General features: G+C 40.5%; 4 protein-coding genes and 1 long non-coding RNA gene across 8 annotated transcripts; 2 read left to right on the forward strand and 3 right to left on the reverse strand.

Annotated features, from left to right (window-relative positions):
* Window positions 1-730: 730 nt before the first annotated feature.
* Window positions 731-21,261, reverse strand: LOC133838841 (CCR4-NOT transcription complex subunit 6-like). 4 transcript variants are annotated; one of them, XM_062270068.1, is made up of 8 exons: window positions 21,111-21,261; window positions 19,800-19,833; window positions 19,400-19,528; window positions 19,156-19,342; window positions 18,899-19,074; window positions 2,912-2,980; window positions 1,964-2,276; window positions 731-1,900 (listed from the first exon to the last, which is right to left on the reverse strand). In XM_062270068.1, the coding sequence occupies exons 2-8, from the start codon at window positions 19,804-19,806 to the stop codon at window positions 1,123-1,125; spliced, it is 1,659 nt and encodes a 552-aa protein (XP_062126052.1). In that variant the 5' UTR covers window positions 19,807-19,833; window positions 21,111-21,261; the 3' UTR covers window positions 731-1,122. The 4 variants fall into 4 exon arrangements, with proteins under 4 accessions (XP_062126052.1, XP_062126050.1, XP_062126051.1 ...); XM_062270066.1 differs by lacking the exon at window positions 21,111-21,261 and adding an exon at window positions 20,348-20,904; XM_062270067.1 differs by lacking the exons at window positions 19,800-19,833; window positions 21,111-21,261 and adding an exon at window positions 20,348-20,903.
* LOC133838844 (uncharacterized) lies at window positions 2,911-4,040 on the forward strand. Its single transcript, XR_009894006.1, has 2 exons — window positions 2,911-2,988; window positions 3,325-4,040. It is a non-coding gene; the product is annotated as an uncharacterized LOC133838844 (long non-coding RNA).
* LOC133838839 (uncharacterized) lies at window positions 15,135-18,519 on the reverse strand. The gene has a single exon (XM_062270063.1). It carries the CDS (start codon window positions 17,677-17,679, stop codon window positions 15,559-15,561), a length of 2,121 nt encoding a protein of 706 aa, XP_062126047.1. The 5' UTR covers window positions 17,680-18,519; the 3' UTR covers window positions 15,135-15,558.
* Window positions 21,262-21,743: 482 nt separating the features above from the next.
* Window positions 21,744-23,246, forward strand: LOC133838842 (telomere-binding protein cav). Its single transcript, XM_062270070.1, has 2 exons — window positions 21,744-21,947; window positions 22,040-23,246. The coding sequence occupies exons 1-2, from the start codon at window positions 21,822-21,824 to the stop codon at window positions 22,859-22,861; spliced, it is 948 nt and encodes a 315-aa protein (XP_062126054.1). The 5' UTR covers window positions 21,744-21,821; the 3' UTR covers window positions 22,862-23,246.
* LOC133838834 (transcription factor Sp4) lies at window positions 22,173-27,036 on the reverse strand. The gene is made up of 2 exons (XM_062270059.1): window positions 25,566-27,036; window positions 22,173-25,506 (listed from the first exon to the last, which is right to left on the reverse strand). Exons 1-2 carry the CDS (start codon window positions 26,682-26,684, stop codon window positions 23,506-23,508), a joined length of 3,120 nt encoding a protein of 1,039 aa, XP_062126043.1. The 5' UTR covers window positions 26,685-27,036; the 3' UTR covers window positions 22,173-23,505.
* Window positions 27,037-27,298: the final 262 nt, after the last annotated feature.

Genomic DNA, 27,298 nt, shown 5'->3' on the forward strand with positions numbered 1-27,298 from the left:
TACGTAATACGTAATGTATGTGGCCCAGATATTGTTTGCGAATTTAAGGCAATTTTGAAAATCATCAATCAATTGTATTTTTTATGTTTGTTTTCTTTGCTTTTTGTTTTGTTTTGCGAAATAAGTATATCTTTTGTTTTTTTAATTCTTTTTTGTTTGTTTGGTTGTTATGGTTTTACGCTTAATTTTACAAAATAATTGTTTCTTATGTTCTGGATTTTATGGTAATTGTTATGGTTCTTGTTGTTGTTGTGTTTCGCTTAATTCTACAAAATAGTTTTAGCATAACTTTTGCATTTTTCGCTTAAAATTAACTTTGTTTTACTTGTATATCTTGTATGTTTTATATGTATTCCTGTGTTATGTGTTTCTTTATGTGTGAGTTGAGTCTTTGTATATTATAATGTGAAATGAGTCAACTTAGGAGGTATGCTAAATGTGATTTTACAGAAATCTAAATTATGTATGTGTATTTAAAGAGTTTATTAGATGCTAAAATTGAAATTAAAAAATGGATAAAATCAAACGAGAAACGCGGCGTGTAAGAGCAGCAAGTTAATTGTGTGTTAAGAGTCTTCCGCTCGTCTCACTCTCTATTTGCACACCAAACACTTGATTTCCTTTTTATTTGATGTATCCGGCGAGTTCAAATGAAGAACGCCACATAAAGAGGGCGGCGGTTGGTCTACAACTTCGTCATTTTGGGAACTTATTTAAGGGGGGGAATTTGTTTGTTGTAATCATGCCAGAATCAAAATTAAACTAAAAACTGAACTATTTTGCGAATTCATTCGATTGATTGATTGATTGGTCGGTGGTTTTTGTTTGGACTCAATCATTTGATGGGGTTTTGTGTGCTTTGCGTATCGATCCATGGGAGACTGTCAGGCGGAGATTGTTGGTGTTGCTGTTGCTATTACTGTTACTGCTGTTGTTGCTAGTTTTGTTGCTGTTTTGCTGATTGCTGGTGTTGTTGTTGCCGCTGCTGCTGTTGCTGCGACTGCTGCTGCTGCATCCACGATAGCTGAGATGCAACGATCCACCGCCAGTAGCTGTCCGTGTGGTCGTTGTCGTTGTTGTCGTCGTCAACATTGTCGCCGGCCTTCCACGTCGTGTCTATTGCTACCGCCGATTAATCAGCCCATTGGGTGGTGCCTGCTGGCTGGCGGTGTGCATCAGTTCCAGCTCCACCAGCAGCGGAAAATGATCGGAAGGTATATGCGGATGCGGACAGCCGACAACCTTGTTCTCACGCAACCAATCGTTGGACACAGGGCCCAGCAGACCCAACGGCACCATGCCCGTCTTCGTATAGAATATGTAGTCGATGATGCCCTTAAAATCGAAGGTGTAATTGGTGTGGGGCATAATGTCTTCGCTGTAGGCGGACGCCAGCTTAAAGGAATGCGTAAACTCGTTAGTATCGTTCGACAGCAATCTCTGCAAGCACATCTTGTAGCCCATATCCTTAAAGTCCAAATGATCCATGGCAACGCGTCCCTTGCCCAGAAATTCCACGACACCCGAGTCGGGCAACGAATTGAAATCACCGCAGAGCAACAGTTGGACACTGTTCGAATCATTCTTGTGGCCGGGACGAAAACTGTGACTGGCCTCGTCAATGATTGTCTTCAGTTCGTTGCTCAGCATCATTGTTTGAATGAGTTTGACATCACAGAACTCGGGATCCCAATGTATGTGGGCGGTGCACACGAGCAGCGGCTGTGAGATCTGTGTCACCTCCGACATTGGCTCCCAGGCGGTTTCCTTCACCTTCAGCAGAGCGGCCAACCCAATGTTATCCTTGGGCATCACACGATTCAGCATGTTGTCCGAGCCCTCTGCATTCGCCATAGCCAGCTGATTGAACTCAATGAGATGCTCCTTAATCAGCGTGAATCTGAAAAGAACATAATTGCTCTGTCATGTAATGTTCCAAGTAAAAGTCTAAGTTTGCACTCACTTTGATGTCCTAAAGAATATTGCACAGCCGTCGACGTACTTGCGCTCCACCTCGGACATTGTTTTGGCACGTGACTTGGGCGAAAAGATGCCCTCGTAACCATCATTCTTCAGTTCGGGCAGGAAAAAGTGATAGAACTGTTCCGTTTCAATCTCCTGCAAGCTGATAATGTCTGCCGCATAGTGACGTATCTCGTCGATAATGGATTTCTTGCGATACTCCCAATTCAGTGCCCACGATGGACAATAGCCGTACATTTGTCGCGTCGCATACTTATCGCAGAGCACATTGTAGCACATGACCGTGAAAATGCCTGAAAATAAGTGAAATAATAAAATTTAATTCATATGACTAAGACTTTGTTAGTGAAGTGTGGGTATGACTAATATTAGAATGAATATAAAAAAATAATTAATTATACGGTAACAAATATATCGCTTAGTTGAGAGAGCTACAACTTAATCATCTTTGAGACACTTCGTTAGGAAGGTATTAAAATATTTCAAAAACCAACATACCAAAAAAAAACTAATTTAAAAAAAATAATGTCCTGTGTAAATTAACGTCATTGTGGTAAAAGACTCTCACAATAAAGTAATTCTACTTGAACATGTTTTAAGTTGAGTACACTATCGTGGTGTAAACAAAATTCGCAGATGAATACATATATTTTAATATATTTTAGTTGAATCAATTTTAGTGTGAATCAAACTCAACCGAGATTTACAAGCAAAATTGATTTTCTTTTTTGACGGAAGAGGGCGTGGCACAAAAATGAACTCCTGCTATTCATGCACACCTTAATGACTATTATTGCAAAATCTATCGGCGAAGAGTCTCTTGAGACAGCATGTATTCTAAACTGGAATTGAATGGTAACAGCTATTAGCTGTTAGTAATTGTTTCCTATGCTAGTCTAGGTGTCATACTATGGTTTGTGCTACTTACAGGCTGGTCGCGTTTTGTTAGGCTTGGCCAGTGGCAACCATGGCCTCTGCGGCGGTGGATTGACGGTGACTGCAAAAGTGAGAAAAAGAGAGCAACAATTAGTAAGGGTATTTGCAATGAAAGGGAGCTTATAAAATTAACACCCGCCAGTCACACACACACACACACAGACAAACACCCCAGTGGCACACTGTAGTCGCTGTTGTAGTTGTTGTTGTTGCTGTTGTGATTGTGTTCGCAAACGGTGAAAGTGACATGCAAAAGCAATCAAATAGCTTCCGCCTTTGCAAGAGGCAGCAGCAGGTGACGTCGCCGTCGTCGTCGTCGTTGTTGTGCTGTTTAGTTTATTTATTTTTGCTGCTTGGGAGCAAAAGCTTATTCCCCTCTCTCTCTCTCTACCTGGGTTTCTCCAGCTGCCGACAAGATGCGTCTGTGTCTTTGCGCTGCAGCGCGGATGCGTATGAGAATAGGGATGAGGATGGGGATGCGGGTGGGCGACGACAACGCGTGCCACCCGTTCACTGGCAAAACTGTGATTAGCCGTTGTTGTTGTTCACTCTATCACATATTCCACGAGGATGTCGTCGTCTTGATGTTGTTGTCTTGACGTTGTTGCTGTTGTTCTTGTTGTTGCTCAGCAGCTGATCGCGCGCACTCTTTGTGCTCAGGTTCGCTCTCATGAAACGTGTACACAATTGTTTTTTGTTTTTTAATGTGTGTTTGCTGTGCCCCCTTTGTGTGTGTGTTAGTTAATGTGTGTGTAAGTGTGAGTGTTTTGTTTGGTTGTTTGGGAAGACACTACGATTGTTTTTCGTTTTTCGTGTCTCGCTTTTCTGTTAATTTTGTGCAAACGTCGGACGAACAACTATGAAAAACTTTCACTATTTTTTTTGTTGTTGTTTTGTTTTTAATAAATTTTGTGATTTTTCATAATTTTGTTGGTATTGTTGTTGTTGTTGCTGCTGCTGCTGCTGCTTGGTGCTTCTGCTGATGGGCGACTGTGATTTGTTTTAGCTCAGCTCCGATTGTTATTGTTGTTATTGTTGTGCCTTTAATGAGCACATTAACTACGTTTTCATTGCATTTTAATTGTACAACTTATTTGCTGTTGCTGTTTCTCTATATTTTACTACAAACACAAATTATTTAATAAATAACGAAACAAAACGAAAAATGTGAACTACGTTTTTGTGTTTGTGTTTATGTTTGTGTTGCTTGTATTTTTGATGTACAAAGAAAAATGTTATTACAGCAAAAATAATTGGGAATATTTAAATGACTTAGGCAACAAACTCAATGCCAACTAACGTTCGACGAGAAAGAGAAACACAAAATTACTTTTACTGACGCCACACACTTTGCGCCCACACACTTATAGTATGTATGAATAATTATTACCAACTTCTTTTTGGGTAAAAATGGAAGAAAATAAAAAAATTAGCCAAGTCAACGATGGGTGCAAAGTGATAGACCACACAGTAAAAAAAAAACAGAAGAAGACGCTTGTGACAGGGAGAAAACAAGCTGAGCTTTTTACATAAGCACGCGCGTTGTTAATTAAAGTTCACTTAAGAGCTACTCTTGTTACCATTTCCTTTAGATGTGCGGAAATTGAGGCACAAGCAACAATCTTTCAACTATAATTTTCAATTGCAGCTTGCCACCTTTTCCTTTTTCATTTTTTGAAAGTGAAACGTTTAGGAAAGCACATTTTCTATATGATATAACGCAATATATAATTGTAGCAAATCTTTATAAATTTTAAACTCTTCAAGTTGCATGTAGTTATATTTGATAGATATGAGATCTCTTGTTGCCACAGCCCTTTCTACAAAACATTTTTCATGGTCGTTGCCTGTGTGCTGCATATCGAAACAAAAGAAAATAAAAAGAGAGGCAACGACAACAACAAAAAAAGCGAAAAAAAAACAAAAGTTCGAAAGGCAAAAACCCAAGTGAGCGTATCGAAAAAGAAAGTGAAATTCAAATTGAAATTTGGTGCGATTAACAACACCAAGTCACTGAGAGCCGAGCCTGCTGCTTTTGCTGCTGTTGCTGCTGCTCGCTGATCGCCCCCTGAGTAAGCCCCAAAAAAGGGGTCTCAAAAAAAAGAAGAAAAAAAAGCATTACTGTAGCTGTTGCTGTTGGCTTAGACAACATTTCGTATGCACAACATGCGATGACGATGGCGATGACGAAGACGACGATGGCGACGTTGGTTTGGTGGCCAATGAGGCAAAGTGTCTTGCGCTCTGAATAGAAAACAAAAGTCAACTTGCCACTTGCCACACTTTGAGCTGCAATTAGATAACCCGTTTCATTTGCACCACTTTTTTTACTACAACTACAACTACAACTACAACTGCAATTGCAATTGCACCGCAAATGACTGCCAATGTTCAATGGCGTTGGCCGCGCCAGTTGATTGCTGATCATCGTCTTGGTTGTTGTTGTTGTTGCTGCTGCACTCGCGACAGCAACCACTTCGATGTCGCTGCTGTTGCCGTTGCCGCTGAGCTGACGATGCTACAACTAAAACGAATCTTGCATTGAAATCATAATAATGAAACTGAATTTAAGGTGCACTCCACACACCATCCACTCCACAACACCACACTCCACTTTACACACACACACACACACTCGTATTGCGAACGCAAACCAGTTCAGCAGCATTTTTCATGCACAAATATACAAGAGCAACTGCATCGTGGACGACTGCATTGTCGAGTGTTAAGTGGCCAACAGTGCTCCAACTACAATTACAACTACAACTACAACCACAACTAAAGCACACGAGGGTCGTTCATCAAATCAATTACAAGCCTCCTCTCTCCACACGCACAAATCAATTTGGAAAATCTGGAGCTTATCATTCAGCGCAACAGCGGCAACATTTTTAATAGCGACCAATAAAAGCGCTCGATTGCCTTTTTAGTAATAGTAAAAGTGCTTAAAGTTTTAATGTCTCGAGGTTATATGCTATTTTATTTAATCACCATATTCAATTTGATTCGATTTGATTTTTACACCAAAACAAAGTCAAGTTTCGCAATAACTAGTAAAAGAAAACTTAGAGAGTTAAAAGTTTTGCTGGGTTAAGTTTTACTTTTATTCTACTATGAAGAAATGAGAATACTTAAGCTTATTTTAATTAATTTTGTTAAGTGTTTTCCCCAACTTTATTTAATTTAAGAAATAAAAGTTTCGCAAAGTTAACTTTAACTTGTATTCTACTACAAAGAAATGAGAACACATAAGCTCATTTTAATTGATTTTGTTAAGTGCTTTTCCAACGTCAATTTTTCATTTCATCTCTTTCCAAAAAATCTGACTAACTTATTTTATTTAAGATATCAACACCGTTGGAAAAGGCGTTAAATTTATCTCGCATTTATATTCATAAAATTAGCTAACGATTAAATTTTCCTTATGACGAATTTGAGTAAGAATTGTGTATATGTACATGACAATTAAATATTCGCCATATTAATGCACGGAAATACGATTTAAGTATAAAATTAATACGATTAAGTATACGCCACGTGAGAATTTGTGTTCATTGGTTCAATCACCTAAATTTCGTGTAACTCAAATCTGTGTTTGCAAAACTGTTAACTAAAATAAAAGAAACTTAAAGCAGGTCTAATAAAATTCAGTGAAATATAGTACTTAAAAATTCAATTTTAAAGCCTATCAATATAATGTTCAAAAAACATAATTGTTGATTTTTTTTTTTTTGAAAATGATTTATCGTTACATGGAATTTTATTAGCCGTATTGTAGAGTTTGTTTGTTTTAAGTTTAAACCCAACATCAAATTACATGGAATTTTATTAGCCGTGCTTTAAAATCAATTTTCTTATAAAGAGCATTTATGACCCAAACAAAAGCGCGTTTATTTTCCAATTTCTATTAACTGAAATTATAAAAGCGATCTCTTTATGTCAGCTAAACGTTAATTGTTGTAAAGTAAATGGTGATCATTAACAAATTGCTTAGTTAATTGGGGATTTACTCAATAAACACACCTCGTGGAGCAATTGGCTGCTGACTTACTGACTTGGCCGACTCTCTCGAAGATCGACGATCAACGATCAACGATTGACGATCGTGAGCGCCATATTCAAAGTTGAAGACCAAGTTGCAGTCGAAGACAGAGGCACAGATTTGTGCTGCGTCACATGGAAAATCAATTGAAATGTGCACAGTGCACAGCATGATTATGCAGACAAAACGAACTCAGTGTGTGCGTATGTGTGGAGAGTTTCTGCTCGGTTGCAAGTTGTTGCTGAGGATGCCGTGTGGCTGTGTGTGTGTGTCTGTGTGTTGCAACTCAGCCGGCGACGCGACGCGACGCATTGGCGTGGGCTTTCTTTCGACAGCATCGCGTCAGCTCTTTGTAGGAGTCTCTCGTCGTTCGACGTTGTCGCCGTTGCTGCTGTTGCTGCTGCTGCTGATGATGTTGCGGTGGCTGCATCTGCGTCTGGGAGCTCACGCGATGCTGCCACGCGGTTTGGTTACGTTTATTATTATTTTTTTTTCCTTTTGCTGTTGCTGATCCACTTTCAGCTCTTTTGCGCGTACTTTCTCCCCCATTTGGAAAGCAAGCTGCGACTCCGACTGGTGCCTGACATTGGCAGCAAGCACAAGAGAAGCTGACTGCCTGCCTGCCTGCCTGTTGAGGCTGCCTTTCGCGATGCACCTTAAAGGCGAGGGCAACCCTTAAACTTGACTAAGCAACTCTTGACTCTTGGGCGAGTTCAAGTTGCGTAGCCGCAGCAACTCATCAACTCATCAAGTTGCCCTCGTATGCAGCTCAGGTGCTCGCACTTAGCCTAGCTCCCGGGCCCAGTCCAACTTTCTAATCATTTGCACTTCCTTTTACGCAACAACAACCTTGATAAGCCCAAAGCAAAGCGGCGCATACAAAACTCAAAAAAAAAAGAGCACAAAATACAAAATGAAAATGAAAACGAAAACCGGGCTATGCGCCACTTCCGCACCACCAAAAAAAAAAAAAAAAAAAAAAAAAAAAACGCTCAGACACAGTAATAATAATAATAATGTATACAACAATAATATGAGTTAAACATTTCCGATTTTTGTTGCATATTCATAAGAAATGTGGGCCAATTATGCGAAACGGAAACGAGTCAAACCAAAGAAAAAAAAAACAAAAAAGCCGAGCAATGACTGCGCAAAAATACAAATACAAAACTGTAGACTCGCATTTCGTAACCGAAAAGAAATAATAATAATAAGAGTAATAAAAAAAAAACAGTTAAGAGAGCGACTCTGATCACGCCTGTGTTCCCAATTAATGACTCAGTTAACAGCTGTTTTATTACTTATTATTATTATTGCTGCTGACTTGTTGTCGTTGTCGTTGTTGCTCTGATATTTTTTGGCACTAATATTGTGTTTTGTTTGTTCGTTGTTGCAGTTATAAATACCGGTTGCGAGAGCCATGTGCTCTAGTAAATCATCTGATGTACTTCGAATTGATGACAATGCATAAATTGTCATCAAAATTTAATTAGATAAAAGCAGAAACTGGCTTAAGCCAATTAAACGATTAGGTAACAGTTAAAGCAACAACAACACCGACAACAACAACAAGTACTGCTGCTGTCATCGACTGCAACAAAAGTGTCTGGCAATAAACCTACATAAAGCAACAAAAATTTGTTCATAAAACAACAAAAACAAAACCTAAATAGAAGCCAAAGAAGAAGACAAAACGTTAAAAATTAATTCATGTTGTGCTCATTTCGTGAGCAGCAGCAGCCGCTAAAAAAAAGAAGAGAAAAAAACAGAGTTTGTTGTCCAAGTTATAAATTTTAACACCATCTGCGAAAGGGAACAAAACGAGTCTCAAGTCTCGTATCTCGGAAGAGCGTTTAAACGTGGCCCTAAACAGTTGAGCATTCATAACTCGAAGCTTACGTCAAAAGCAATGAATCCGATTCGTTTCTCCCCCTCACCCCCTTTCCACCCCAGCCCCCTTTGAAAAGCTAATGACCATCGCGTTGTTGAGAATCTGCATGAATAGTCACATCTTTTAGAGCTCTTGCCGCTTATTACACGGTATTTTTTTTGTTAACCTCTCTCTATCATTTCTTTTAGTTGTATTATTATCTATTTGCACAAAAGTATTTATCTGCTTTGATATATCGAAGCGTTGGGTTTAACCTTAATTAATCTGCGCAGATTGCCCAAGATGAATCGTACTTTTTTTTTTTTGCCTAGTACAAAAAGATATTGCACATACACATAATTTATTTCAAGATCTTCTACCCGATTTTCAGTAGAGGTCCGTCTTCAGCTCTTTTATCTATCTTTTCCACTTCATTTGGTATATGGGTCGAAAGCTTGCAAATTAGTTCACAAATATAACACGTAGCTTACGCTTATAAATAATTTATACAAATTAAAGTAATTTTTATAATGAGTGTAATTAATATAATAATTACTCAAGGCAGCGGGCATTTGTTTAACGTTCTTTAAGTGTTGCAAAGAACTTTTATTGAAGATTCAAGAGAATACAGTAACGCAACGTTTCCAATAGAAGTTCCTAACTTATTATAAGGTTTAGTTATAAAGAGATTTAACTGTAACTAAAGATATTTTCTAAAGTTATAACGAGATTTAACTGCAATTAAAGATATTTTCTAATAAGTAATTATTAATAAAATAACCTTTCTAGTAAAAGTTCATTACTTATTTACTTCTATATAGAGTTTATCTGTAACTAAAGGCATTTTTCATAACTACTAATATAGAGGGAGTTTTTTTTTTAAAGTCTTTAAAAGATGTTTCCATATAAATTTTGTAAAGAACATCAATTGAATACTTCACTAAAAGAACGTTACCAATAAAATTTCTTTATTTATTTACATCTCTATTAAGTTCATTTATAGCTTATGATATTTCCCATAAAATTTGGATATATTAATGTTTAGGAAATTCCTTCAATATTTAAACTATTTAAACGCTATTTTGCAATAAGTATCATACATATATAATAAATTATGCGTTGAGAGGGTTTTCTTCAACTTATAAATTCCATTTTAAACTAAAAATGTCCATCAATAAACTTCTTTCATGGTCATCTTTGCCAATATTTTGCATAGCGAATAGTTTTCTCCTCTTCTGCGAAATTTGCGCTTATCGAACACAAGAGTAAGTTGGGTCATAGAGAAGAACGACAACATATTATGTTCATATACGACCCACATACAACCTGACACTGTGCACTGTGATTTAAAATTAAAGCCAAACAACACTACAAAGACAGACCAGAGAGACAGACAGACAGACAGACAGACAGACAGACGGACAAACAGAGACACACAAGCTCTTATAACTAAGTGAAGTACCGACTACTTCCAAGTAGCACTTTATGGGTATTGTTACTCAGCGCACGACGACGACGATCGTAGAGAGGAAGAAGAAGAGGAAGAGGGAGGAAGGTGAAGTCTAAGACGAGCTGCAACAGAAATTGTCTGTGAAAATGTGCGAGCAAAGCGAGGTACAAGAGTAAACGAAGAATAGCTAAAAGACAACAACAACAACAGCAGCAGACGACATTAAAAGTGGAAAATAAATGTAATAATGACATTTGTGGCCGTTAGATTCTTAACTGTTTGACATTTTGCGTAACCTTTTTCGTAGACATTTGGCCTTTTTCTCTTCTTTTTATATTTGGTTTGCCAAGACTCTTTGCGGTTCGTTTAGCCTTTTTTTGTGTGTGTTTTTTATGGAATTAAAACTGGGACTGGGACTCCGCGTCTGGAGAACTGGAACTCTGGGGGTCGATTGCTTGCAGTTGTGGCCTACTGAACGCAAAACCCGGCAAAACAAATAAAAAACTTTCAATTTCGATTTCAGTGGAAAATCTTTGTGTCAATCAAATGAAGCAACAAATTGAAAATGCAATTGAATTGCAAGAAGTTGCAAATTAAAGCTGGAAAAAAACAATGGCAAAGCAGATGAACAAAAAAAAAATATGTAAGCAGCAAAAAAACAGAGAAAATCCAAAGCAAAAACATTGAATATTCATTTCATTATTTTGCATTTGTTGACTAACAATTAGTGTGTGTAAAATTCCAAGAAAGAAAGCTGTTGGGGGAGTAATAAAATATATGCAAATTTATTTCGAATAGTTTAAAATTTCGTTAACTAAATGTAAATGTAAAAAACTTTAAAGAGATTACAGTGGAAATAATCAATAAATTCCTATATATGATATTTTTAGCAATGGCTAGCTAAGAATTTCTGAACCAATAAAGAAGAATATTATGAAAAAAGTTATGAACTAAATTTAAAGTTTAATCTTTAAAGAAACAATGACAACAAGAAACAAAATTCGATAGTTTTTAAGCCATATCTTACAGTTTTAGAAGATATGAAGAAAAGTCTCTAAAAAATTATGAACTAACTTTAAAGTTTAATCAACAAGATGTGTTATATTAAGATTATCTAATAAAGTCTTGAACTAACTTTAAAGTTTAAATAAACTACTTTGGCAATAATCAAAAACTTTCGATATATTGAGAAATTGTTTAAAATGGCATAACTATGAATTATTGAAGTAAATAATATTTCAAAAAACGAACAAAATTGAAAGTTTAAAGAAATCACAAAAAGTTGTAATATAGAATATAATTGGATATGCTTTTTCGACTTCCGTTTATGAAACATTTAGATGATCACTTTATTACAATAAAGCATTGAAAACTGAGTTGATAAAATGGGGGATTTTTACTGAAAATGAGTTCCATTGAGAGCACTTAAGATGAAAAGCAACACTTAAAGACTCAAGTCAAAGCTTCAAAAGTTCAATTCACAGTAACTGCGTCAGGTATCGTAATAAGTATCTCAAGTTGCATAATTTGTGAAACGAAAAGCTTGTCAGAAGATAGGAAACGATCCAACAGAACTCTATCTAATCGTAAACCTGATAGCAACATTTCCGAAAGGGCAACAGCAATAACAATTAAATTTGCAGAGTTAAGAATGAAGCAAGTGTGGCCAACGATGAAATGCGCCGTGTTGAAGACAAGAACCCGAAGATGTGGACAAGACGACGACGCACTTATTGACGCAGCCAAACACATTAGCCACTGGCCATTGCTGGTTGCTGCTGCCACAGTTGCTGCTGTCTTCTGCTGCTGTTTGTAGCCGGCGTGATGGCGCAAACAGTGTTGCAAATGACCCAATTATCCACTGACCCACTCAACGCGCGCGTCCCAAACGGTTGAACGATTGCCGGACTGCAAACAGCCGGCTGCCGATGACGACGACGACCAGGTTGTGAAAGAGGCAGCAACAACAAAAAAGAACAACAACAAAAAAGAACAACAACAACAACAACAACAACAAATGCCATGTCGCTTGTGTTGAAAGAGGCAACTTAGAATATAAGCGGGCTCTTTAAAGCGCCGGTCAGCGAGCTGGTCAGAAGTCAACGGGGAGTGCAAAATGAATAGAAGACGGGATAAGATGAGAGACGCAACGCGACGTTGAAGTTGAGGTTGAGAGACCCTAAAATAGAGACATTAATTAGCCAAATGACCAGCAATTTGTGGCCCACAAAAAGAAATTAATTTGCCAGTTACGGTTATTACAGCGGTTTGGCAGAGAGTCTGCGAATTTTGTTTTCCTTCTTTCTTCTTTTTTCAATAGCTTGAGATGAGCAGCCAGCAAAAGAGATGCGCATTCAATTAAAGAAGCAAAAGCAGAAGCGACACCAGGTGAAAGGTAGCGGCGGCTTAGCTACAAACAGCAAACCGCAATAACAATTGGTTAGCTGGTTCAAAGTTTGCGCAGCAATTCAAACTCGGGTGGCTGAAAAAAAAGTTGAGTCGAGTCGAGTCGAGTCGCGGGGCTAATGTTTGGAAAGTTCACTCTCAAGTGCAGCTTGGCTCGGTCCCAAAGATCGCCTCGGAGAGTAGAGTAGAGTAGAGTATGTTTATTTGTCTATTTGTTTGTTTATTTTCAAACTGTCGAGACAACAAACTCGAACGTGCTCCATTAGAAATCTTTTCGACTTTGTCGAGGGAAACAAACCTTCTTTTCGGGGCTATCAAAATAGTAATCAGTTTTTCTTCTACTCGTTTTTTTTGCTTTCTTGTTTACAATCGTTTTTATTATTTCTGATTTTTTTTTCGCTTTTGTTTGTATTTATAGTACACACACACATACGCACACATACATTTGTATATATAAATTGTATATTGAGCTCTCTCGGGTTCATGCTTAAACAAAATAAATAATAATTGCCGGCGTATTGTGTGAGCACAATAACAATGAATAAATCTTAAGAAAAAGTGCTTAAACATTAAAATTGGAATGGAGTAAGAAGAACGCCATCAATTTGTTATTTGTGCAAAAACGCTGCTTAACTAGACAATAACATATAAATACAAATACACAATTACAATTACAATTATAATTTACGAGCTAGTGAAAATCTTAATTAAATAAATTAGTTGTTAGACTCGCAATAATTTCTAATGTGGGGAATGGTAACAAAAGCTGCCGTCGCCGCCGTTGTCGTTGGCTCCGTACCGGGCTATGCCCGGAACTCTCTCGACGTGATCGTGGAAAACTGTGACATTTTCCAACATGCCAGCCACAACAACGACAACAGCAACAGCCACAGCAAACGCCATAGAAAACTCTCGAGTCGAGTGCAATGCAATTTTCAGTGGCCGACTCGTGAGTTTCTTTTAATTAAAAAAGGCGAAAACTTTTACTCGGCGCCAACTACTAAATAAGCAGGTAACTAGGGCTGCTGCTGTTGCTGCTGCTGTTGCTATTGTTGTCTTAGATTTTATGCTCAGTGATCAGCTTGGCATAATTAGAGGAAGTTGGCATACAAATTAGAAACGCAGCTTCAACCATTGATAAGCGGCGACCTTAACCTTCAGCTAACTGAGTCTAAAGAAAAAAACTGCGTTGAATTGAAAATCAAATGAACAGAATGAACGAATGAATTTAAAAGTCAGTTGAATATAATTATGAAATGCAGGCGATTTGGAATGCACTGAGAATGAATCAAAATAAAAATAGTGAATGTTTCGTAAACGCCACCAAAAAGTATTTCAATGAATAATTCAGTAAACTGAAATGATTAAGTGCTTGACAAATTAAGTAAAATTATGTAAACACAGCTGAATAAATTCAAAAGTCAAGCACTCGAAACTGTACGAAAATTTATGATCTCATGACTGAATGAATTAATATAGATATACACTAATGATTATGATCTGAATAATTCATTCAATGCGTGTGCAGCTGGCGCCCGAGATCGTTGCGTATATAGTTAGGTATAAATCATAAAATTAATATTAATCATAATAGTTGGATATACAATATATAAATAATCACTTAGTTTGCTAGATAAGTTCACGTTGTAGCGCTTTATAAAAACTAATCGTCACCTATTACCAACCGAGCAGAAAAAAACATATACTATAAACCCAAATGTGAAAAAAACGTTAATAATAATAACAATAAATCAAGTGTTAATTAGGAACGTGGCTTAATGCTAAGAATATATCGCAATATAAACAAATGTTTAGCTCAGACAGACAAATAATTGAGGTCAAAAAGTAAAACATACAAAATTTGTTTATGCGCTGAAAGAAAGTGAATCAAATTTGCCGCCCAAATAAACAATTTGAGTGAGATGCAAGTGAGATTAACTTTGTTTTCAATCTGTTTTTTTTTTTGTTGAAATTATTTGTGTGTCGATAAGTAGTACTAGTAAAAAGTTAATCTAAGCTCGCTGTTTATGCACAAATAACAAAACATTGTTCGCAAGCATTAATATAGAAGTCTCTCAAATGTATCTACAGCGGCGTGAATGTATCTGTATCTGCATCTGTGTATCTGTGTACACGATTTCTATTACTTTTGCTTAAAAATCTGCATAAGAGTTTTCGTCTTGGCCATCGTCGTCGTCATCATCGTTGTGATTGTTGTTGCTGTTGGCTCTTTGTGGTTGTCGGTTGTCTGCGCAAAAACAAAGAGACTCTTCGCCGCAGTGAAAGTGAAAGTTGTTGCTTGTGGATATAACCACAGCACACTCACACACATACATATACACACATAAATATACTCCATGTATATATATAGACATATGCAAGGTTTTTTTCTGTTTTTTTGGCCAGCCAAATCGCCAATCGCTGGTTGAGGCTTTAATTTCAATGTCTTTTGTTTTGTTTCGTTTTTATTGCCCCGGCTTGCTGGGGCTGGCTCCATTCAATTTCTCCTTTGCCAGCTGATTCGCTTTATTAGTGGGTTAACGGTTATTTCTCTTCTTCTCTTCGGTTATGCAACGCACACGACGACGACGACGACGACGACTACGACGCATACGTTAAGCATACTGAAGCACGCCCACGCAGTCCCTAAGCCAACCCACATACAAAAACTTGGCTTGGCTTGGCTTTCGGCAATTAGCTCAAATTTCCACAGCGCGTTTGACGTCGTAAAAACTTTTCCTGCCTCCATCTCCAGCTCCATCGCTTTGGATTTGGATTTCGTCTATGTGATTAGCTTATCGTTGTTATTGTTGTCGCTCGTTGTCGCAGTTGTCGCCGTTGAGCGCTGTTGTTCTTGCTTTTATTTGCTCGTCACGAGATGGTGGAAAATGCTGGCTTCAATTTTCCAACCGTGCCCAGTATTAAAGTTGTGGGTGTGGTTGCACCGCTATCGCTGTTGCTGCTTTTGCCAGCTGTCACTTGGTTGCCGCTGTGGTTGTTGCTGTTGCTGTTGCCGCTGCTGCTGCTGCGCCACACCAAGTCAAAGCAATTGTTATAAAATTGTTGCTTGCTGCTGCCGCTGCTGCAGTTGTTGTTGTTGTTGCAGTCAACTAGAAAATCCATTGCTGTGGGCGTCACAAAATTCGTATCCGTCAGATGCAAATGCTCAAAGTTGAAGACAAGCGCCTCAGAGTTATAGCTGCCAGCGCTGTCTAAGCCACTGTCGCTGGCCGATGCCGAGCAGCTGTCACTATCCCCGCTCCCGCTCCCGCTTCCACTTGCGATGCTCCCTCTGCCACTTCCACTTCCACTCCCTAAGCTGCTGTCGCCTAATGCCGCGTTTGTGGGCTCGTTGACGGCACATGTTTCGATGAGCTTGCGTGAAATCTCGTTGATGCTTTCGTTCAGCAATGTCTCGGCATTCGCATCCATTGCATTGCCTCCTCCTCCTGCTCCTCCACCTCTCGCTGTTGCTGTTGCAACATGATTAAAGCAGCTGGCAAACAGATCGTTGGCAATATTCATGCCGCTCAGGATGTCGCCATAGCCCGAATCATTCGAATCACTCAGATACAAAGCTGTCGCAGACGCAGCCGTATTCGTTGTCGTTGTCGCTGTGGCAACGTGGGCGTGACTGCGTTGAGATCCAATCACGCCCACAATTTCGGCTCGACTGCTGTCGCCGGTGATGGGCGCAAAATGTTCCGTAGTCGTTGTCTCGTCAAAGCTATTTGCCACATGCTGCTTATGCTGCTGTTGATGCTGCAATTGCTGTTGCTGTTGCTGCGAGCAAATCGAGCTCGCACACGAGTTATCCGATGACGACGACGTCGTCGACGATGATGTGGAGCAACTGCCTCGACTGCTGCTGTTGCTGCTCTGGCCCTGCGATGAGGCATCCGAGTGCGAGCGACGCAATGGATAATCCCACAGCGAACGCAATGGATCACAGTCACGGCAGAAGCAAACTCCATGACTGTGATCGTGTTGTTGCAAGTTGTTGTTGTTGTTGGCACAATTGGGCAACAATTGCGCTTGTTGTGCTGCATAGACCGCAGCTGGCAGCGTTGTTGCCGCTTGTGGCGTCAACTTCGGCTGCATTTCCGCATCCAGTTTGAGCAGCACTCCATTGGCCGGCTTGCGATCCTTCTTGCGACGCTTGCGGGGCTTTATGATGCGTGGCAGGCAGCTCTCCGTCATTGTCGCTGGTGTTGCATCCTGGCCAGCATTGTTGCTGCTGCAACTGTTGCTGTTGTTGCTGCTGTTGTTGTTATTGTTGTGGTTGCTGTTGTGAGTATTGCTCAGCGCGGACTGTTGCTGCTGCTGCTGCTTCTCCTGGGAACTGAGCACGGCTGGTGCCGAATTCTGATAGCGCAGCACACGCGATTTGTCCGTCAGTTGAAAGTTGTTGAGCCGCATTGGATGATAACTATTTGCATGCGCTGGCCAAGGCTGTTGCAAGTGCTGCTGATGTTGCTGCTGTTGTGGCAACTGTTGCTGCTGATGCAGTTGGTGATGATGATGATGATGGAGATGCTGTTGCTGTTGCTGCTGCTGTTTGCTGTTCTGCAACAAGGGCTGACCCTGCGCATGCGCTGCCAATTGGGACATCGCGTGTGTTGCCGTCGCTGGCCAAGCTTTGCTGCTGGATTTACGCAACATGCGCTGACGCTGCGCCGGCGTCAAATGGTTGCAGGCATTCGAGATGAGCGGTATGCCGGCGCACTCATTGATCCGCTGCTGATTCACCACCAGTTGAGGAGGTGCCGGTGCAGCTGCCGCATTGGGTGGCATGATGCCATGCAGACTGTAGGCTGTTGGCGCTGCTGTATTCCAAGTGGCTGTCGTTGGCGGTAGTGGTGGGGCATGCAACGCATATCGGGCAAACTGATGGTGGCAAGCATTGCTGTTGTTGTTGTTGTTGATATTGTTGATATTGTTGATGTTGGTGGCGTTGTCGGGCGCACGATAAACGGTCACATGCGATCTCATAATCCTGCAGCTGCGAATCGAATCTCACGTGGTGGCAGCAACAGCAATGTCTTTTCTCCTGTCGCATCACTTGGCCGCGTTTGTGTTGCAATTTGCAATTTGCAATTTCAACACTTAATGCATGTGCTGCTGCTGCTGCATGTGGGGCAATTTCAAAACATTTCCACTTGCCAGACACACACACATACACACACACACACACACACAGAGAGAGACTACGAAAACTACGCTTTGAAATGAAAAGCGTCCACAAAAGAAACTGGCACAAACAGTGTTGCTCCGTTGCTGTTGCCGAAAATTACGAAACACTTTGCGCAGTCGCAGCTCGCAGTTCGCAGTGCACACGGTTACGATACGTCAGTTTTACGATACGCTACGATACGCTTACGATATGAGCGACTGAAGACGACGCGACGCGAAGGCAATGAGTAAAACTTGTTTCGGGCGCTTGCGTTGTATGTCGTTAGGCAGGCCAGACAGAGCAGCGAGATAAAAGCGTCCGCTCGCGAGACAAGCTTGTGGCAGACTGATGGCAGCAAATTCAATTTCATTCGCGCACAAGCTTTGCCGGTTAACAGTAAACGCAGCAGTTGTTCGATGCCCCCGCTATGTCTGCGATCGCACTAACTCTCTCTCTCTCTCTGTCTTTGCCTGTCTTGTCCGCTCTCTCAGCTGGCTTAGGCTCTCAACCATTAAGCTCGCTCTCTTTAAAGCTACCAAAGCTGGTTGCTGCTGTCGATTGCTGCGGGCCAACGTCCAGCAGCTTTGCATGTCGAGGACGTGCAGTGTTGTTATTGTTATTATGATTGTGTGTGTATGTAAATTCATATGCAATTGATGTATGGATGTATATGTAGTTTTGGCGCTTGCAGCCAATTAAATTATAATTGATGCTTCTCTTGCATTACTGAGTTTTCAAAAAAAAAAAAAAAAATGAAAACCATGAGTTTGAACTTTAATTGCCCACAATCGGGTGCCGATAAAACCGGTTACGCGTTTTGGCATCCTGCGACCAAGCAATAATACTGCTTGTCGTAAACGACATTTACAACAACAAAAACAACAATGAGAAAAAGAGAACTTTCTCTTTTCATGCGCCTGTTTTGTTTTGAGCTTTCCTTTTTTGCCCACACAAACAGGAGCTTTCTCACACACACACTCAAATTCCCGCACGCATTTAAATAAAATAAGAGTGACCATTCGTTTGTTTGGTACTCACACGACAAGTTGTCCAGCATGTGATTGAGCAGTTTAGTCGTCCCGTTTGGCTCATTGTAGATGTTCATAAACTCCTTTTGCAGTGGATTTCCCATCAGACCAAGTATGACCAAATGAAAGAGCTTGCCAATTTCATAAGGCAGCACGCGCAGAAAGTTATTGTTCAGCAACAGTTCCCTATAATAAAAACAAGAGGTAGATAGATGATGATCAATTGTTAATTATGATGTGCCGCCATCTAGCGGTCATGCGACTCACCTTAGCTGTATAAGCTCGCCAATTTCAGCCGGCAGACTGCGCAACTTATTGCTGGACAAATCCAGTGTACGCAAGCTAACCAACATTCCCACATCGGCTGGCAGACGCAACAGCTGGTTGTCATTCAAATACAGTGCTGTCAAATGCTCGAACTCCCACAACGAAGGGCTAATGTTCCTAACACATCCTGAAAAAGTTCACTTGTTGGTTAACGCTCAAATTTCATATTATAAACTCCGCTTACCCGTTATCTCGAGACCGCTCCAGTTCGTCTTCTTACCGGCAGCGATATCCTCAGCAGATAGAAATATCTGCTGCCTTCTGTTCGTGCTGTCATATTTGTCTTTGTTACGAGACATTTTATAGTAATTGCCTATTTAAATAAAGTCTTATTAGTTTATCTATAATTAACGAAACGTTGCTTGAATGGGGGAAAAAGTGGGATGATAGCTGTTGTTTTTTTTTTTTTTAGCAAAGTTAGGGCTCATGTTAGGAGACAAAACCTGGCTTAGGCAAACTGCAACGGCAACAACGACAATAATATATATACATTTTTTATGTATGTATATATTTAATTTGATATGTTATTTTTATGGTGGATGGGAGGGGGAATTTGGGGGAAGTTGTTTGAAACAAATCATAACCTTTCATAATAACCGCCTGATGATTTAAGCGTCTCTGCAAAATATTAACAAAGTGATTGAATTATTATTGGTATTAGTAAACGACAAAAAATTAAGAAATAAATAATAACAAAGACGACAAACATTCGCATAAATCATACACAAAAATTTCAACTATGCAAATCATAAATTTGGTTGCCAAGAATTTCGAAAGCGCGCGCAAAATGCTTATATTGAATATGTATGTGTATGTGTGGCAGTGTAAGTATGCACTCACTAGAGCAAATATGCGTGTGTGGGTGTCTCACTTATGAGGGTATGTAGGATTTCAATTAAAATGACGTTGGCAAACACTTGTGGAAAGGGGTCGGCGAATAGATGTAAATTGTTTTATATGTATGTAATAAATGCAAAATTGTAGCAAAGCTAAAGCGGCTTAGCATCGAGTTTTCATTTTACCCGTATTTTTTTTTGTTTACTGTTACTACTGTTTCTGTTATATGTAAAGATGAGGAGCGGCTGCTGCAAGAAGTGATATATATTTATTGGTCACGGCACGAACGATTTACCTACGAGTTTATTGATTGCACGATTTCAATTTTATATGTATTTTGATTCTGGAAAAGTTCTCTTGTTGATGGACTTTCCTTGACACCCTATTTACACGCTCACGCCTTCTTCGTTTAATTTACCAAAACAATTTAGAATTCTAAACTTATTGTGTTATTGACTCGTTTTTTTTTTAGATTTTTTTTATACAATAGTTAAGATTGTGGTTGTTTTTGGTTTTAAAGTCGAAACTATTACTTATTGCGCGAATTAACTAGAAATTTTGGTTGTGTACCGCACAAAAGCGACGAAAATAAAATACTTATTCTCTTGTTGTTTCTCGTTTGGGTCGCTTTTTCTTTTTTGCGCGTTTTCCTTCCATTTATTGCATTTGATTGCGCGATTCGTTTTCATAGTTGTTCCGTGTTTTTGTATACATGTTGGCGCGGAGTTGCCACTTATTGTCCAGAGAATAGAGCGAGAGAGATTAGAAATTGAAAGAAATTGCATATATAGAATATATATGCTTCACATTTAATAATTTTTTGGTTTTATGAATATTCTATTGATTCAGATTTCAAATACATCAATCCTTGTTTATTAATCTACTACTACACACACTCATATTGTTATTTACACAAGGTGGTTGTTTTTTAACCTTTTAACCAAAACAAAACAAGCACTTAGAGAAGAAACCAAACACTCAAGCACCCAATACACGCATACATACAGACACTCAAACAATTAGAATTACAGCGAAATATGCAACATGCACATACATACAAAAACGAAGAAATTGTGCAACGTATGCTTTAACAGCCACTGTACGATATTATGGAGAGATTTGCGCTTTATTATTCCGTTTAACTCGAGTATTTTGCAATTTATTCGTGGCTCTGCTGCGACAAACTTTTCTTTTTTTGCATATCTTCTTCGCACTTATTCGCGGTGTGACCAACGTCGTGAGTCGAACTAACGCGTCGCAAACGCTGTGCTTGCAAAAACATCGTTCTTTTGCAAGATATGGCAACGCCATATAAAGGGATCAGTTTCGAAAGAATGGCAATTGTTCTTATTGTCATTGGCTTGTGTTTTTTTCTTTGCATCAATAACAATATTTATAGCAACGATGCTTTTTGAAGAAGCACTTAGTATAATTATTACAAAACAAATATGTATATAATTCAACACAAATCTTATTTCTTAGAATTCCTAATTTCCCTTTTGTTACTGATCAAAGAAATTCACATATATTAAAAGCAAATAAGTTTTACAATGCACAAATAATAACATCAATGATGTAATGATTTATAAAATTTCATATTGTTATTTATTAAAAAAATAATTCATTAAAAATACGATCATAAGTCCAGGCATCTTTCTGTTTAAAAGCGAATCATACTAGGATTTATATGCTAGGCGTTTACGGTCACACTGAACAAGCAAACCATTGAGTGCTGGAATTTCGTCAACAATTTTTGTTTTTTTTTTAATATGTCGCTTTATTTTTCGAAAGAACTGATCGAATATCAAAACAATTGTGAAGCAGGCATTAAGGAATTAACAAAGGAATGGGATGAGCCCGAATCAGAGTTAGCTCAGCGCTTACTAGAAGCTGAAGTGAGTGCAAAAAATGCTTTAAATATTGCGCCTCTTTTCATCAACTACTTGTACATATGTACATGTTTGTATATTATTTATTTTGTCAATAGAGAGTTACCAGCGAAGACCTAAGTCGACGATATAGTCCTGAAGATGTGCGACAACTGTGTCTGCGCACCAAAGTGCACGTCGATATGACGCTTTTCAATTGTGTCTGGGAGGCAAAGAAACGTTTCGATAAAAAGGAACGCCTGAAAAATCATTCCAAAAATTTCATCAACAAAATGTACATAAAAGCGGTGAAGAGAAAAATGGTGATACCATATGAACCGAAGGAAATTGACACAGCTGTGAATATTCGTCGTTGCATACTGAAGAAGCGTAATAATCTACGTTTAGACAGATGGAATAGCTTGTCATCCCAAGTGTCATCAACATCGTTGTCCATTGAGGAGATCAGTGAAGACCAAGACCCGTCATTAATGTTGTCGCAAATACCCAATCAATTGCCCAGTAGTCCCAATGGTAGCAGAGTCGCGCCCGTTAATACAATCATTTACCCAGTTGACGTCACATCGTCAGCTCCCAATTCTAGCGAACCTCAACTTTGGCACGTCGGAAACACCGAAAGCGAAATTCTTCAATTGTCCACAATTGCTGAAAACGAAGACAATATGTCTGAAATGGCCGAATTGGCTATAAATGATGAGTCTAACGAAGTCCAAGAAACAAAGGAGAATATTTTTGATAAGTCAGGGATCGATTGGGCAACTGCAGCGATGGGAATTAATCCCAACTCTATGACCATCGACTCGGATATGCAGACGCCAAAAACAGAGAGTGAACCAATCCCTGAAGATTACTCCAGCTTCAACACCCAAGTTACCTGCACATCGACGGAATCCACTCATAATACTGATGATTTTCTTTAATTTTCGAATGAAATATTTACTTTAATTTAGAAGTATTAACTAAAAAAATAACAAATACTACGGGTAATAATATTTGAAAAATGTAAAATGAATTTATTTGTGAATTGAATTACAAATTTATTAAACATGCTTCCGAATATATCCTCTATTTCTATATATAATAACATTATTCGACATATTGTGCGCGCTGAATATATAAAAAATTCCTTAAAATACGATATATATATTATATATCTGCATATACATATATAGTTTGTGTTTATAATACTAATATAGCCTAGTTAAAATCGCATATGATTAACGAAATAATATGGGTTTGTAAAAACTTATGAGACATAAATATTAATCACAAATCCCCTGCTTCAGATATTGTAACTTTTGTACAGCGAAACATAAAAAAGGGTATTCCTGATTTAGAAGCTTAGCAAAGGGGATCGCGGTAAATTCGGCATGCCGAACGTATAACTTATATTTATGTATCTGAATTATATACAGAGATATTTTTTACATGAACGGAAAGGAAACGGGGAACGCGAAGCGGGTAGCAACTGTACAGGCTGAAGCCACGACGGCGACGACGATGTTGGCGGCGGCTATGGAAAGTGATCGAATATGAACTGTTCCATGAACAGTGATTCCGAATGCTAGTTGGATGAGTTCTCCCCCATCTCGCTAACCGAGATTGTCATTTTCTCTTCATCGCCGCTATCCTCTTCATCGTCCTCCTCTTCATCCTCCTCGGTCAGCTCTTCCTCATCATCCTCTTCGGTCAGCTCTTCATCCTCCATGTCATCGTCATCGCCAAAGCTATCGGTACCCTCATCGCCAACAATTCCACCGCTGGCACTCAATGGCAGCTGCAAAATTGTTGCGCCACCCGGTGCCGCTGAGACAGTTGAGCCCGCAACTGTTGCTGCCACGCTGGAGGCGCCGCTGCCATTAGCGGCTGTACCGCTCGTTGGCAACTCAATGGTCACAATGCCATTCAATGTGTTAATGCTCTTCGGTGTATTTATCAGTTTCTGCTCCTGCTTTATATTCAGGTCAATCAACTCGACACCTGTTCGCGTTTTAAAGTGCGTCTTGATGTGCTTGGACAGATGATCGCTGCGCATGAATTTCTTGTTGCATTCACGGCACTGGAAACGCTTCTCGCCAGTGTGTGTGCGTCGATGGCGTTGCAGCTCGTCGGAGCGCGTGAAACGCTTACCGCAAAACATCCAGGAGCAGACAAATGGACGTTCGCCTGTATGCCAACGTAAATGGGCGCGCAGATGTGACGTTTTGCCATAGACTTTACTGCAGCCGGGTATGTGACAAATGTGCTGACGCTTGCGATCCGAATGCTTCTCGCCATCGGTGCAATTGGGGCAGGTGCAGGCAACGCGCTTCAATCGTGGCTTCACTTCCGGCGTCGTTGCATTTTGATCGCTCCCAGTCACACTGATGCTCACTGTTGGCTGCTGTTGCTGCTGCGTCGTTGGCAGTGGCTGCTGTGGCGCTTGCTTCACCAGTTTGGCGCGCGCTGGCGTCGTTAGCGAGACCACTTGACCGCTTGGCGTATTCATGGTGATCTGTGTACCGCTGCTGGTGCTAACAATGCCCGACAGATTCGCTTTGGGCACACTGCGTGGCGTTGTTGCTACTGCTGTTGCAATTGCTGCCGCTGCTGTTGTTGTGGTTGGCGTGCTTGGTGTTGTTGCAGCCGCCGTTGGCGCTGGTAAGGCGGTTATTTGTATGGAGGCGGGAATGTTTACAGTTGACAAACTGTGTCCATCACCTAGCAGCTGCTGCTGTTGTTGTTGTTGCTGTTGTTGCGGCGACTGTGGCACAATAAACTTGATCTGTTGCTGCGCTGCGGGCAACTGCACAGTGTTTGTGGGCGCAGGAGGATTCGGCGTAGTTTGCACACTCGACACACACGTGTCTGGCGGCTCCTGCTTAATGTTGGTGATCAGTTGCGTGGGACTTTGTGGCTCCTGCTTGGGCATCATTGTCATCGCTGTTGTTGCATTCTGCGGCTGTCCGTTGCTCGCGGTTGCCGCTGTAGCTGTTGCTGCAGCTGTGTGCATGGGTATTGGCAGCTGGGTGAGCACCTGTTGAAAATTGGCTGCCATGTTGGCGGGCAATTGATTCGCCTGTATGATCTGCACTTGACCCAGACCCGGTATATTTTGTATGGGCAACGCTTGCAAATTGCCACTCTGCAATTGCATCGCAGCAGCGGCCGCGGCGGCGTTTTGATTCGCACGTAACTGTTGCAGCTGCTGCAGTTGCTGCGCTGGAATCACTGTCAACTGTTGCCCCTGGGCATTGGTGATGGTGATGGGTTGATTGGCATTCAACTGCCCGCCTGCCTCATTGATGGCATTGATCAGTTGCTGCTGCTGTTGTTGTTGTTGCTGCTGTTGTTGCAGTTGCACTGCTGCAGCCGCTGCCTGTTGCTGCTGCTGTTGTTGCTGTTGGGCTTGCTGCTGTTGTTGTTGCACATGTTGCTGTTGCTGCTGCTGCAATTGCTGCTGTTGCACCACTTGCTGTTGCTGCTGCACAAATTGTTGCTGCTGCTGTGGATTCTGTATGTGTATGATGTTCGCATTCGGCGGCAACTGTGAATAATTTAAAGCATTCAAGGGAGCTAGTTGCACCTGTTAAAATAGATATGAATTAGTAAAGTAATTTAGTAAATTTAACTATAACATTTTACCTGTTGTATTTGTCCATTGGGTGCCACAATCTGCGCGATTTGCGCAAACTGCGGCATGATCTGCATCTGTTGCATGGACGCGGGCATCGCTTGCAGCGACTGTGTCAGATTGGACAGCGTTGGAGGTGCTGCGCTGGCTGCTGCTGCCGCTGCCTGCACAGGCACGTGCACAGTTTGATAGATCGTTTGTCCGTTGGCCGTTTGCACGGGAATCTGCACAGCAACCGTTTGCTGCAACGTTGGAGCGGCTGCTGCTGGCGCTGCTTGCGGAAATTGCAGGAGTTGCGGTGCTGCTGTTGCGCCACGCAGTTGGATGTTCTGCAGAGTCTGACCATTCTCTAGTTTAATGGTGGTTGGTGCAGCGCCCAACAAATTTCCGATGTTGCCCAGCAAACCGTTTGCGGCAGCCACCGAGGCGGGTATCTGAATGTTGGTGCCGGGTATTGTGATGGTTTGTTGTCCCACCGCAGCTGCTGCTGCGGCTCCTGTTGCCTGTTGTTGCTGCTGCTGCTGAAGTTGCTGCTGTTGTTGTTGCTGCTGCACCTGTTGTTGCTGTTGTGCTTGTTGCTGTTGTGGCTGCTGCTGTTGCACTATGTTGGCCAACGGTATCTGTATATTGGTGTTGGGTATGGTGAACAGTTGCGTCTGTGCCTCATGCGCTGGCGCCGCTTGCGGAGCACGCACAATTTGCCCGTTGGGCGTGATGAACGCTTGCTGGCCATTGATGTTAACGGGCTGCGCGGTTGCAAGCTGCGCGTTGATGTTGGGTATGAAGATGGCCTCCTGGCCATCGATGTTCACCGTTTGCATGGCCATGGGCTGCACAATTTGAAACATATTCGGTGGCAAGCCACCAGCTGCAGCCGCAGCTGCAGCTTGTTGCACAAACTGTGTTGGCATTTGATGAATGTTGATGATCTGTTGCATTTGTGGTGTGGCAGCTGCTGCGGCTGCTGCTGCATTATTGGTGGCAACCGTTGCCACACTGCCTGCCGCTCCCTGCGTTGCTCCCTTGACTCCATTATTGTTGCTGCTACTGTTGCTGTTGCTGGTATTGTTATTGCTGTTGTTGTTGCTGGCAACTGCGGCGGCTGCATTGGCGTTTTTGTATTGCAACATTGTGTGTTGCTTTCTTGCTGCTTATCGAATGTATAAATGGGGGCAAACCCTACTAGTTTTGGTCAACACAAGTGATCCAAGCGTTTTAACTTAAATAAGTTCATTTTTCACTACACTTTAACAGCGACACAATTTTTCTTTTTTTTCTTTTGTTTACTTTGAAAACACATATAACACGAATGCACACACGCACACACACACAAATACACACGGGCTAGACTATATACATTGCATGATGAGGATTTGTGCTTTATTTGGACGCTAATTATACAAAAATTGAAGCGATTTTTAACTTTTTTTTTGTTTTGACAAACATAAACGCGAATGAGAGAAAGAGATGAGCAGAAAAGTGAAAAAACCATTATCGATACAATCGATATTACTTCAGAAGGGATTATCGATTGCTACTGTTAAAAAAAACTCAACATATTTTATATGCTTGCAATAGACATTGGTTATTTCCATTTATAACATATAAAATAAATTTACGAAACAAATAAATATTATTTAATTTACTGACATCCACACGTTTCATTTAAAAAATAATATAAAGCCACTTAACATAGTAAAACCTGTGAAATACTTTCAAAATATCCATAATTTTTCGTAGAATT

The sequence above is a fragment of the Drosophila sulfurigaster genome, chromosome 2R (assembly GCF_023558435.1).
Source record: "Drosophila sulfurigaster albostrigata strain 15112-1811.04 chromosome 2R, ASM2355843v2, whole genome shotgun sequence".
Lineage (NCBI taxonomy): Eukaryota > Metazoa > Arthropoda > Insecta > Diptera > Drosophilidae > Drosophila > Drosophila sulfurigaster.

Coding starts and splice junctions, on each gene's coding strand:
- LOC133838839 (XM_062270063.1), bottom strand. CDS start 17,679: ATGAGATCGCATGTGACCGTTTATCGTGCGCCCGACAACGCCACCAAC.
- LOC133838841 (XM_062270068.1), bottom strand. Junction 19,343..19,399: donor GAGCGGTCTCGAGATAACGG/GTAAGCGGAGTT, acceptor GAACTTTTTCAG/GATGTGTTAGGAACATTAGC. Junction 2,277..2,911: donor TAACAAAACGCGACCAGCCT/GTAAGTAGCACA, acceptor ACTTATTTTCAG/GCATTTTCACGGTCATGTGC.
- LOC133838842 (XM_062270070.1), top strand. CDS start 21,822: ATGTCGCTTTATTTTTCGAAAGAACTGATCGAATATCAAAACAATTGT. Junction 21,948..22,039: donor AGCGCTTACTAGAAGCTGAA/GTGAGTGCAAAA, acceptor TTTTGTCAATAG/AGAGTTACCAGCGAAGACCT.
- LOC133838834 (XM_062270059.1), bottom strand. CDS start 26,684: ATGTTGCAATACAAAAACGCCAATGCAGCCGCCGCAGTTGCCAGCAAC. Junction 25,507..25,565: donor CCAATGGACAAATACAACAG/GTAAAATGTTAT, acceptor CTATTTTAACAG/GTGCAACTAGCTCCCTTGAA.